Source organism: Sinocyclocheilus anshuiensis, unplaced genomic scaffold (assembly GCF_001515605.1).
Source record: "Sinocyclocheilus anshuiensis isolate Anshui unplaced genomic scaffold, SAMN03320099.WGS_v1.1 scaffold1126, whole genome shotgun sequence".
NCBI classification, from domain to species: domain Eukaryota; kingdom Metazoa; phylum Chordata; class Actinopteri; order Cypriniformes; family Cyprinidae; genus Sinocyclocheilus; species Sinocyclocheilus anshuiensis.
Genome location: NW_015537997.1, coordinates 59,781 through 72,472, shown reverse-complemented (window position 1 = coordinate 72,472; position 12,692 = coordinate 59,781). Strand labels below are relative to the sequence as shown.

Here is a 12,692-nt window from a genome sequence, read left to right as displayed (position 1 = left end):
GAGCGGTTCCTAAACCCAACCAAAACAAGGCCTCTCTTCACAGGCAAATTTCACATCTTTCAGGATACTCTTCTGAAAAGACTAAATGAGGACAGCTATTCAGGGTTTTTGAAGAACCAGAGAACTAGACATTGGGAATCTGAAGCATTAATAAAAACAGAAAGAAAGAAAACATGTCATAAGGAAATATTAAGCCATTGACAATTTCTCCTTTTTTAAAGTAGTAATTATGACTCTGAAATCTGACTGAAAAAGCCTACAGTCAGGCTAATGAACTATATTACTAGAGAGAAGAATTGATCGTTTTTGTCCATCATTTTATAAAACAAATAGGCAGGGATAAACCACTATTAAAATCTCTACAATACTGATAAGCTGCTAATTATTTCCATTATTATTTTATGGAAGATAACATATAAAATGAAGAGATCAGATTTAAAAAATAAATACATAAATAAAATAAATACATTTTTAATGCTTCTAGTGAATTTACAACATCACAACATCATAGAGTACAGAAAATACATTAAATATGCAAAATATTTAAAATGCATGTAAATTATGAGATGTGGCAGGTTTATTAAATTAGTATTTTTAAGGATTAACTGCAAATGAAAATGTAAACATGCATATTATCCAATAATAATATTGTTTTATTTAAAATAAATATATCATTTATTATTATATTTATATCAATATTATTATTATTATTATTATTATTATTATTATTATTATTATTATTATTATAGTTTGGACAGTTATGCTGTACTATTCTGGTTACAATATTCGATTTCTTAAATTTAATTTAATAGTGCCTTTAGAGCAAGCTTTTCAAATGCGTTTTACAGTACACAACACAAAAACCAAAACAAGAGTAAACATGCATAAAGTAAAAACTATCCTAAAAAAATGTCTTAAGATAATAATTATATTGCACATGCATACCAATTAGCCACTCAGATATTTTCTGAGTATTATTTTCAGATAATACCTACAGTAATAAAATGATTAAGGGTATTTTAGAGGGGATTCCCAAATTAAAATCTTAAATTTTTCAACTTTAACTCACCAATCTCCTTGCCAAGTCCCGAGTGAAGCATGGCTCCGGCAGAGGTGACCACAGCACAGGTCTGGAAGCCTGGCCCATAGAGCTGGCTTAAGGGTAAGGCAGGTACAATCTTCTGCCAGCCTAAATTGGAGAAAGGCATCTCGGCCCCATCCAAAGTTCGAACCTTCTCCCCCTTCTTTAGCTCACACAACACCTGCTGTCCACTCTGTTGTGTCTTCCGGTGCCCCCTGTAGGCCACGCTGTGTTTATTATTATTCAGATAGTCTTTCATAGCTCTCTGCAGGCGAGGACTGAGCATGCCCACTGACAAACTCCCTTTCCACAGACCGTGCACTACGGATTTTGACCTGGGAACGTAGTACTCATCCGGGTCAGAGTCGTCATGCCTAGCCGACCATTTAGTTGTCCTCCTCCTGCCGTCGTCTGCCTCCTCCTCATCTTCCTCTTCCTCTCCCACCACCTCTTCTTCATCCTGTTGAGGTGAATCCTGGTTATACTCCTGTCTCTCACGGTCGCGACTCACGGCGGCCGATCTGGAGCCCACGTCCTGAGTGCCGAATGCAGACCAGGCCGCCAGGCTCTGAGGGTCGGGATAGGGGTAGGCCTCCTGGCTGAGCGGACTAGGCTGGGGGTCGGCACTGGGGTTTTCCTCCTGGCTTTGCTCCTGTTGGGTGTTGCTGGAGGCGGAGGGGGTGGCGGAGGTGGCAAGCCCCAAATGGGTGGCCATTATGGTGCGAGGGTTGCCCTGCAGCGAGGTCAGGCGGCGCGTGTCTGTGTAGGAGAGAGCGGCCGCTGAGTGTGGGTCGTCCACTCGTGACTCCATGAAGTAGGAGAGGAGTGCCAGGAACAGCAGCACCCAGGCCAGCATGAGGCCGAGGGCAAAGCGCCGCCACCATTTCAGACTGGACATTTTTCAGAAGTCCTCTCGGCCGCACGCCACTGCACTCCAGAACTAACTGGGGAAGGGTCAGCAGGAGACCTACAACAGGACAGGACTGGTTAACCTCATAACCTCGAAAAAAAAAATAAACGTGTTCTTGGAATATGGCATGTTCCACGATTTCAGCTACAGATCAATAGCTTTGAAAAAATAAATCAAAGTTGACCACTACAATATTCTTAACACAAATCTACATTTTCAGTTGATTTCCTACAACAGAATTAAGACATTACATCACCACTCATTAACCCTAAAATGACCCATCTTAAAGGGGTCATGAACTGCCTTTATTATTTTGTACTGTTTGAATAGGTGTGGCGGATTGTAGACTCAGAAGTAAACGCCCACTGCTATGATTGGCTAACAGTTGTGTATGTTTGAAAGCCTACATCCTTCATAGATGGACGCTGCTGTAATTAAGGTTAAAAACGCATAGATACTCAGTACATATCAAACGATCTGTACTAACAGACAAAGCAATAGTGATCACGTAATAAAAACAGTTACTCACACTTGTGTGGTGCGACATTACTGTCGGATCCAATATAGTCGGCACAGCATCGTCTTTTAGTTTCAATCTTTCTGAAAATCCTGTGATGAATTGTGCCTTGTTTGTAACAAATCTGCGGTAAAATGAAGTGATCAAAGGACCAAGTTCTTACGGATGCGGTCTGGCTAAAAAAAAAAAAAGGCTATTTTTGCTAATAACTTTTGAACGGTTTGTCAGAAAATCATGATCTTGGTGTCCTTTTGTCATGCTGAATCCATGGATACCGATTTTGCCATGACTGGATAAACCACCTGTCCGCTATTTTGAATTTTGACAAATTGCGATAAATCGGCACAAAAATTGGGAGGCTTCATCGTCAGCATGTCCCAAAGGTACCTGAGAAGTCTGAACACAGCTCCACCTAGTGTTCCAGAGATATGAGTTTTTTGCAAAAATGCTTATAACTTTTGAAAACATTGGCAAAAATCTCTTTTCCTTTCCAAAACATTATCAAAAATCGACATTCCTTGCAGGGCTGCACGATTAATCGAAATTAAATCACAAAGGCGATAAATCGTGATAAGGCAGAAGCTGCGATTGTCATGCGTATCTTTCAGTGAAGCACAGTTCTGTGATCAGCAGTAAATCTCCATCCAAAGGCCAGAGGGCACGAAACTCCAAATACGCCTCGCAGAAGAAACCCAGGAAATGCCTATAGCGGTTGTTGAATAAACAGAAGATTTAACTGCTTTCATTAATTCAACGTGACTAATAAACACACGACTGCGACAATATATGGTTTATCGGAGTTTGTCTTATAATTTTTATTATAATAAAAGTATATAATAATGCAATGCTAATCAACATAGCCTTTATCACTGCTTAGAATACTATGAAATATGTTGCGTGCCTTATTCGGTGTAAGAAGCCACATCATCTCACAGAAGGATTTATTTCAAACACTATTTTTTTTTATCGATTTATGACAATTTTTATGACAATTCTGACAATATCTCGTTTGTCATTTTCCATCAATGTGCCTGTCCACCATATTGAAGAAAATTAAAAATAGTTTTTTTGCTACTCCTCCTACAGACTTTGTCCAATTTTGCCCAAAATTGGCGCAGATGATTTTTGGACCGAGCTGCACAGAAATTACTAGACAGATTTTTGATATTCTGTTCCCGAGAAATACCTCTCTGAAGTTGACCATGCCAGAGTTTGTTGTGTTATGCTAATTAGTTTTCCATGCTAATTGTTTAGCATGCTAACCAGTTGCCATTCTTTCAAATGTGTCTCTTCAGCTATCAGATACAGAGTATATTGATACAGAGCTAATCATATTTTCTATCTCCTAACCCAACCCCTAAATATAACCCTCACAGAAAACATCTTGGCATTTTTATAAAAACAAACAAACACTGTACACATTTACACACCTCGCTGCAGTTCCTATTTCCTTGAACTAATTTATCCTCAACCAGTTCGTCTGTCCCTGAAAGACAAAAGAAGACAGCAATTAGAGAAGAGTAAGAGTATCTTCCTTAGAACAAACACGCACACACTGGACATGTGGTTTTGGTTGTTGTCATGATTATGTGCACTTTTGCCAGAAAGGTTTGAAAAGAGAAAGTAAAGTGTGTTCCCTGAACTCAGTACACTGCAGCGCTGGCTGAGACCGTCTCGAACATCTGGACTATTCGTTCAACAACAGATGAGTGGATTAGGGAATCTAAAATCCTTACCAGTGGTGCTTTTAAAGCGAGATACTTTTGATAGACTAAGTTACCAATGAAGTTTGGTCTCTAAATCCATCTCATTTAGAAGAGCACTGCTACAGCAATCAGAACAGTGCTTGTGAACAATTTCATCATCTTCAACAAAACATTTCACTGTGGGACTTCAAATGGCCTGCGGTTAGCAATGCTCCCATTATTATGCAGGATTCACAAGGTTATTCGTGAGGTGTTGTGTTGAGAAAGGACAGTGCCTTGATGTTTGTCAGAATGCTTCAAAAAGGCTCAAAATGTTGGACGATGTGAAACAGATGTTGTGCACCCATGATATTTCCAATCTAAGAGTTCAGACTGACTTCTTGCTCAGATAACTGACTAGTCCGTAATGATAATTTGAAGTTTTGTACATCCCAAATCTTTATTTATTCTCACATGTTTAGACTGTTTCTAGCATGTCATACCAGTTGGTTGATTAGTTAGTCAATGACAACACACTTCTTATGCTTTAGCCTTCCTTCTCTCTTTTACCCATTCATGCACACGTGTACGCAGATGAAAAGTGTTTTAGGTTTACAGCAAAGGCAAAAACCAAGTCACAGCTGTAGGACAACATCAAACATCCAAAAATAGACAAATATGAAGCCTGGTATTGAATTAACATCTTGATATAAACCACAAATACTACTTGTGATTTAAAGGAATAGTAAGGATAGCTGGACCTCCAACTTTATTAAATTCCCAGAGGTTTAAATAACTGTTAGGCCAGTCACCATGTGTTTTAGACCCTTTTTACCCAGTGAAATACTGCTGTGGCATAAAAGATCACTGATAAATCCATGTCTGATGATGATCAGTGTATACAGACCGGAGAATCATTTTCCTTGACAGTATTGACAAATTGAATGAAGCTATTGTGAACGACTCTACAATTCTTCTGATTAGACCAAATCCTGTCAATTTTCTCTGAATTTCTCAATATTTTCTGAAGAACATCTTATTTTTATTAGGAATTTTTTCAAGAATTGCACTTAGGAAAATTCTCATGAACCTCTTAGAATTTATCTTAAACTTTTTAACTTCCTAAGAATATTTTTAGTTAAATTTGAGTACTGTTTAGAGGGCATCATGTCATTTAGTAGCATTCAGTGAGTGAGTGAGTGAGTGAGTGAGTGAGTGAGTGAGTGAGTGAGTGAGTGAGTGAGTGAGTGAGTGAGTGAGTGTGCGTGCGCGTGTGGAGAGCACAGCAAAGGACAGTGCGGCAGGATTTTCACATCAGTGAACAGTGAAAGTGAGACGTGGCGAAAGTACTAAGAGATAAAAGCAAAGGTGGAAAGACATTAACAGTTCAATGTTGAAGTGCAGGGCGAAATTAATGACAAAAGGGACTGACATGAAAATAAAAATGGTGGGACTCCAGAAATAGGCCTTTAGCTTTAGGAGGGCTCAGCCCCTTATCTGAATATGAGATGTTGAGGTTAACATGTTACACTGCAGCACACTGCTGTCAAGTGAACTACATGACATACGTTTCCTTATTAGAAGCTACTCACAAGCCATAATGCACAGGATATGGTTTGGGTTGATGTGATCTCTCATGAAAAAAAAGAGAGAAAAAAAAATTACCCAATGAAGAATTGAGAAAGCCAAAGTAAATGAAAAAATGAAGTGTAACAGACATGGTCTGCTTACCACATTTCCTTTTGTCTGAACCTGAGCTGAAACCGACAGACACAAACACACTGTAACAGTAGAAATCTACATAAAACCCCAAGTGCAGGTCGATACAACTGGGCCAGGACACGGAAAATGAAGCGAATAGACAGACAGAAATAGAGAGAACGTACAAATAGAGGGAAAGACACATCAAGAGGCCACAGCAGTGAAAGAGCAGAGAGAAGCGTGGGAGTAACACGGCACATCAGTTACATTATTCATTAGACTCGCAAGACCCATCAAACCGGGTGACTTCCCACAGCTCTTTTAGGTCATTATGCAAGTTACTCTCACACACTAAAACACAAGCAACAACAAACACACACACACCTCATTCCCTAGAAACATCTGCAGTGGCTTCAGACGAATTAATATCATGTGTAGAAGTAGTACAACACTCCTGCAACCTGCACTGGAGTTTAGCATGAAAAATAAATGTAGCAAAATTTCATAAGCGAAGATTTCATTAGAGAAGTGTCATTTCACACAGCTTTGAAATAGGTGTCAGACTAAACACAACATCACTGGAATACAGGATTTTACTTGCACTTTAAAGCAAATAAATACAAATTTCAAAGAAGGGCATGTCAATGTATGTTTGCACAATAAAGCAAACATTTCATTTTGCAAAGCTCTATTCAAATATGCTGGTGAAACAAAACAAAAAAAATCAGAGCTGTGGTCAATATTGTTGTTTCGTTAGCATTCAACGGCATAATAGACAGCAGCAGGTCAATTATGCCTAAAGTACAAATAGCATAGAGATGCAATATTTTGTTGTCCTGCTTGTTTACTATGCATTCACCAAAACAAACATTATTTCAGGAAGCAAGTTTTTTTTGGGGGGGGTCATGTTTAATAATTTTATATAACTATGCCTGAACTAAAGATTAATCTAGTTATTTATTAAGTGGTGTTAAAATTTATAGTTAATAAATGTTTGTTAAATGACAAGGCTAGAACTTTTTTTTCCCCTCAGAAATCACAAACCTTTCAATTTAATGGAGATAACAGTATTTGTTTTGATTTTAGCCAAACAACCAAACTATCCTTGATTGGATCTAATCAAACAAAATAAGTGGTTTCAGCCACATAATTAACATTTGACTACCCATATCAACGCTATTGATTACATCAACATATCATTTAATATTCAGTAGGCCTACCATGGACTGTGCTGATGAGCAACAGTGTGAACTACGCTAAACCGTGTAGGTTAGCCAATCAATTATTTTATATATTTTCCAGGGCTGGCGATAAACAACATCATATAAAACAACATATATGGTGATAACATTAAGAGTTTTTACTGGATTAATCTAACAGTATGTTACACAGCAAAAATAAACAATACAACAGCAAACTATTCAGTTTTATTTGAGAAAAACTACCATCAAATAAACACAAACTCAAAGATCTTCACGAAAAACTGCCAAAATAAAAGTTGTTTAAGTTTATGACAGAAATATCTTACTATTGTATACTAAAATGCACTTCTCAAAGTAATAATTAATAACATAATAATAATAATAAAGGAAAAACTAAATGTTTTAATGTATACAGTTCTATTGTGCAGCATCTTATTTCACAAAAATAAAAATGCAATGTTTTCTTGTAAATTAACTGTCATTTTCATTTGATTACCAATTTATTCAATCTTAGCCAGTCTTTTAAAATGTAATATTCTATTAATTAATTTCATTAGACAATTTTTGATGAAAAATAAAATCGTATTAAATCATAAAAACACAGCATCCAGAAAAAAATAATTTTGAGAAAATTAAAATGGATTTCATAGCGCATCTTACTCCATGGGGTTTAATTGTGAACAAACAAGTTATGTTTTCATTCACTCAAGGTCTTACAAACATTTGTTCTCATTTATATGAGAGAGAGAGAGAGAGAATATTTTTGGCCATATTACCCAGCCCTATTGTGGTGCTATATATTGTTACAGTGCTAAAAATACACTGCTAAAATTCTCTTTAAGTGCTAATTTCACTTTATGAGCCCAGTGAATGAGTTGGCAAGGCATTAAAGCTACAGTAGCATAAATGGTACATTCCATTTTGAGGGTCAGAGAGTGAAAGCAAATCGTACTTCTGGCGGTCCCACAGAAATCTGTTAGACCATTTTATTCTCGCACGCTGACAAACCCACAAGCATTTCATCAATTTCACTAAAGACAACGTTTGCACTCGAGGCTTGTTCTGTCCTTGTGGAGGGCAAACAATATACAAGACGAGAAGCAAAAGTGAGAACAGAAGAGATGAAGGGATTTCTGAGCAGATAACCTTGAGACTGCCGTTCTCAATCCAGTCCGTCTCTGGGTGACCCTGTTTCGCGATTACAGTGCTCTCCATTATGGATGACCAGGCAGAGCCCTCTCAAAGCCTCTCCACCACAGTGCAGCGATGAGGGGAAATTGACACAGAGGTCATTTGACTGCATGTACATGGAGAGCGGAGGGAACAGATTGATGAGCAAACACATGCTCACTGCCACACACTGAACCCATTAACCTGAACCCTTCATATACATTGCTAATGCACTCCGGTAACCCAAACCACCGGCAGACATTTCTAAAGTCGTGCAGGATTCTTTGCATCACCAAATCCATAGTTTTCTTCAAAAGCGCAGCCATCGCACGAACCCAAGCCACGAGGTCCAGTTCCATCCTCTCCAACACCTGGGGAAGAACGAAATCTCACCTGCGCCTCTGATCTGGTGTCCATTTAGCACGGCACAAATGCACACGAGCTGTACAAATGTGCTGCCTTCACCCAGCTGGAAAAATGTCTTAAATAAACCAACACAGATTTCACCAGCAACCAGAAATAAAGCCACCATCTGGACCATGTCCCTGAGAAAAACAGAGACAGGCAGAGGAAAGGACAAAGACGACAGCAAAGAAGGAAGGTGTTGAAGAGAGGTTCCTCTGAATCACTGGTGTGTGGGCAACTAATTGAAATAAATAATCAGACAAACTAAATAATAAACTAAAAATGGCACAAAGTGGTCAGAGAGTGAGCTGCCGTTTAAGTCAAAGCATTTTGCATTAAACGCTTCAAAGACCCTCGTAAGCAGAGTTTCATGTGGGCTGCCGTGTCAGGTGCTTTGACTAGACTGTTTGTGCCATTTAACGGAGTGAAAGATGTTTTTCCTCAGCACATAAGTCACAGAAAAACATCAGTCTTGACAGAGCGAGCAAGCGTTCATGCACATCAACCAGACTGAGCGCAACCGAGAATATCTAATAACAATGTCAGCAGGACAAGCATTTTGAACAAAGTATTGATTTTGATCAAATATTTTTCGTCGGATGCTACATGATGAGAGTAATGATGAGAAAACTTCAAGGAGGGAATGTTTGAGAAGTGTGGATCTGCAAAACAAAACCACCACCGTTACACTGATTTGAATTAAGGTTTTATATACATTGATTTACATAATTATGCATTACTGCACTACTGTTGAAAAGTTTGGAGTTGCTAAGATTTGATCAAACAAACACTGATCAAAAATACAATTTTAATATTTTAAAATGAAGTTTATTTCTTTGATTGTAAAACTGAATTTTCAGCATCATTACTCCAGTCTTCATTACAGTCTCCAGTTCCTTCAGAAACCATTCTAATATGCTGATTTACTGCTCAAGAAACATTTATGATCAATGCTGAAAACGGTTAATATTGGTATTATTACCTTTGTATTAAACCTTGCTTAAAATTTCAGAAACTGTGTGCATCAAAGAATCCTGAAAAAACGCATAAGAGTTCAAAAGAACAGCATAAATTAAATTGAAATCTTTTGCAACATTACGAGTGTTTTTACGGTTACTTTCGATTAATTTACTGCATCCTTGCTGAAAAGTAACATACCAGTGTTATTTTAGTATCATTAAGATTTTATAGTTTTCACTAATATTTTGAATGTTATTATATTTGCTTTATACAAATGCTATATTTGAATTAAAAATGACCAAAAGGCACAACAAAATTATGAAACTTACTAAAACTTTTTTTATTTGATTATTATTTTTTTTTAAATTTTATTTCGGTTCACATTTATTTTTATTACATAATATTTAATATAAATGTTTAATATAACATTTAAAATTTTAATTTTTTATGGTTTTCTTGTACTAAACTATAATAACCCTGATACACACACACACACACACACACTTTCTGTCTGACCCCGTCACTGGTGGCTCACAACTGAACGCATAAGTGGAAGAGAAAAATGGGAAATAGTAGACATGAATGCGTGGCGTGTAAGCGCTCATTTGAAATGACGGGAAAAGGCCAGCTTGTAAAAGTTCTGGTTGAATTCACAACTCCCTTAGCAACAAGCCCCGTTCCCACACATCCATTATTCATAGATTGTGGTCTGATGCCGCTTCAAATGCTTAACGGAATAATCTACGGTAATCTAACAGAATATTATAAACTCTGAAGGGGAGATACATTTCTGGGCTGTTGGCAGGCTTTCGTAAACGCTAAGCACCTTAGACCCTGTCATGCACTTTAAAGTAAGATAAAGAATAATTTCTTCACACGTAGGCCTATGCTTAAAGGCTGCGTGCCAGAGGACGCTCAGAAGGATATTGCTCTTCATCCATTTTGTCACAGGATTGTGACGCATCCATTTAAATAGCTAATGTATGAGCCTAGCAGGTATGCATCGCAGGACGCTTCAGAGAGTGAAGGAGATGGAGGATATGGGCTGCCAGGGGCATAAACATCATATTTGCTTTTATAAGGTAATTAGAAAGCACTCTCGGAAGGTATGAGACCACGAGCAATCTGATTATATAACAATACCTGAATGCTTTGTTTTAAAAGGATGTCGACCTTGAGAAATGACCATCAAGATGAAATGTAATGGATCTCATTTGGACCGTGCTCCTTTACGAGATGCCTTGCTTATTTACTATGTAATGGATCTCATTTGGACGGCACCACTTTACGAGATGACATTATTTTTTTACATTATTATTTAAGAGGACTTATTTACAGACAGGCAGTCCTACCCGCACAAGCACAAAATGCATAACAGGGAAACAACTGTGTTCTACGACAGAAAGAAAATGCTTTATAACACATACTCACGTGCGTCTGATCATTCTAGACTTTGTGAAAACGCTGTTTCAAAAGCAGCATTTATAACATGATTGACATTTATTTTGCAGATGTCCTTATGAAAATAATGGAACATTTACTGCAGAAAACCAAAGAAAGTCAAACCTGATGTTTCCAAACATGACACACAATTTCACCAACTGTGCATAGCCAATACTAATGAAAATGAGTGGGTGGGTGACTGTTTGTGCAGATGTCTGATAAAATACAGCTGACTGCCATATTGTGAAACCCAAAAGCAACATTTGCTACTTTCAAATCGTTTAAGCAAAATGTTTTGCTTAAATCAGGCACTGATCCATTTCTTGTTTCTTTTCTCTAATCTGTTTATACCATTTTGGGGCACGACAGTGTGAGCATTTTCACTCGCATTTGCAAAAAAAATGTAAAATGTATTTAGGAGCAAGGGTGCAAATAAGTCATTATGACATTTAAAGTCCCCATGAAATCAAAATTAAAGTTTTTTGGGTGTTAGTATCAATATGTTAGTCTTAAGGTTATCTATAAGGCAGTGTGCTCCAAAACAGTGACAAAATTCGCATTTAGAAGATATAAGTATTAAAAGCTTGCAGTTAGACACTTCCGCCAAAACGGCTCAATGATTTTTTTGACGTCACATCGTACTTCAGCTTCTCACCAAACTTTGTCCAATCAAATGCTCTCCAGAATCCGAAGCGCCCGCCCCCTACATTATAAAATAGACGCTGAAGCCGTGGCTGAAATTGGTCACTTGTCCACAGAATTAGAATTTTCTGTACAGTGAATGGCACGTAGTGCACTATATAGGGGACAGGGAACGATTCAAACAGTGTAAATATGCTTTCCATTGAGGAAAAAAAGAAGTCTGGTTTCGCGCTGTCACGCTAACCACCGCACCGCACACACACCCTGCTCCGGTCCAGAGAATGTGATAGCACAGAGCGGATCACATGCGCGAGTCGGCGCAGACCACAAAATGTATCGGAGCTATTTGAATTCTACACAGAATGCTATATTTTATAGCAATATGGATGAGATTGTGGCTGGCATACCCTGTCAAATGCGGCTTTACGGAGCTCAACGGCTCTGAATGGCTCTAGCCCAAGCTGTGATATAAACAAACGCTATTGGCCATTTTAAAAAGGGGCGGGGCTGCTTGATATGTCCCGCCCTGTCTTCCTGTTTCAGTTAAAATGACGTCAACACAGAGTAACGCTGCGTATTTCTAAGCATTTCAGGGGACCTGTAAGGCATATTATTGAATAACGGATGTCTTATGTTAGGCCGTCTTAATTTTGGGGACCGAAAAATAGGAAGCGGGAAACAGTCTAATGATGTTATTAAACTTCAAAAGCTATGATTTCATTAAATAAATATGAGAGCTGCACATTTAAAAGTAAAAATGTGCCACTGTTGTGGTTTCTACAGGCTTGCGGTTTCAAAGCAGTTTGCAATCAATAAATAACGTGCATTTATGGTAAGCGACTGCTTACTATACTTTCTGTGCTCTACTGTTAATGAATTATGAATGTTTACTTTATGGTGTTTTTATTGAAAACAGCATCATGTATTTATGCATTGCTTAATCCAAAGAGCCATTCACTCAGATTGCATTTAAAAA

At 37.9% G+C, this 12,692-nt stretch overlaps 1 protein-coding gene across 2 annotated transcripts in view; it reads right to left on the bottom strand.

Moving 5' to 3' along the window:
• The window catches only part of LOC107676409 (beta-galactoside alpha-2,6-sialyltransferase 2), a 69,884-nt gene that overhangs the window by 29,769 nt on the left and 27,423 nt on the right, over nt 1-12,692 (bottom strand). The window contains exons 2-3 of one of the 2 annotated variants that reach the window (XM_016470957.1): nt 3,939-3,994; nt 1,070-2,081 (exon numbers count right to left, since the gene is read on the bottom strand). In XM_016470957.1, coding sequence (XP_016326443.1) covers nt 1,070-1,979 — 910 coding nt within the window. In that variant the 5' untranslated portion in view covers nt 1,980-2,081; nt 3,939-3,994. The remainder of the gene's footprint in view (nt 1-1,069; nt 2,082-3,938; nt 3,995-12,692) is intronic. The other variant, XM_016470951.1, reaches the window with a different exon arrangement.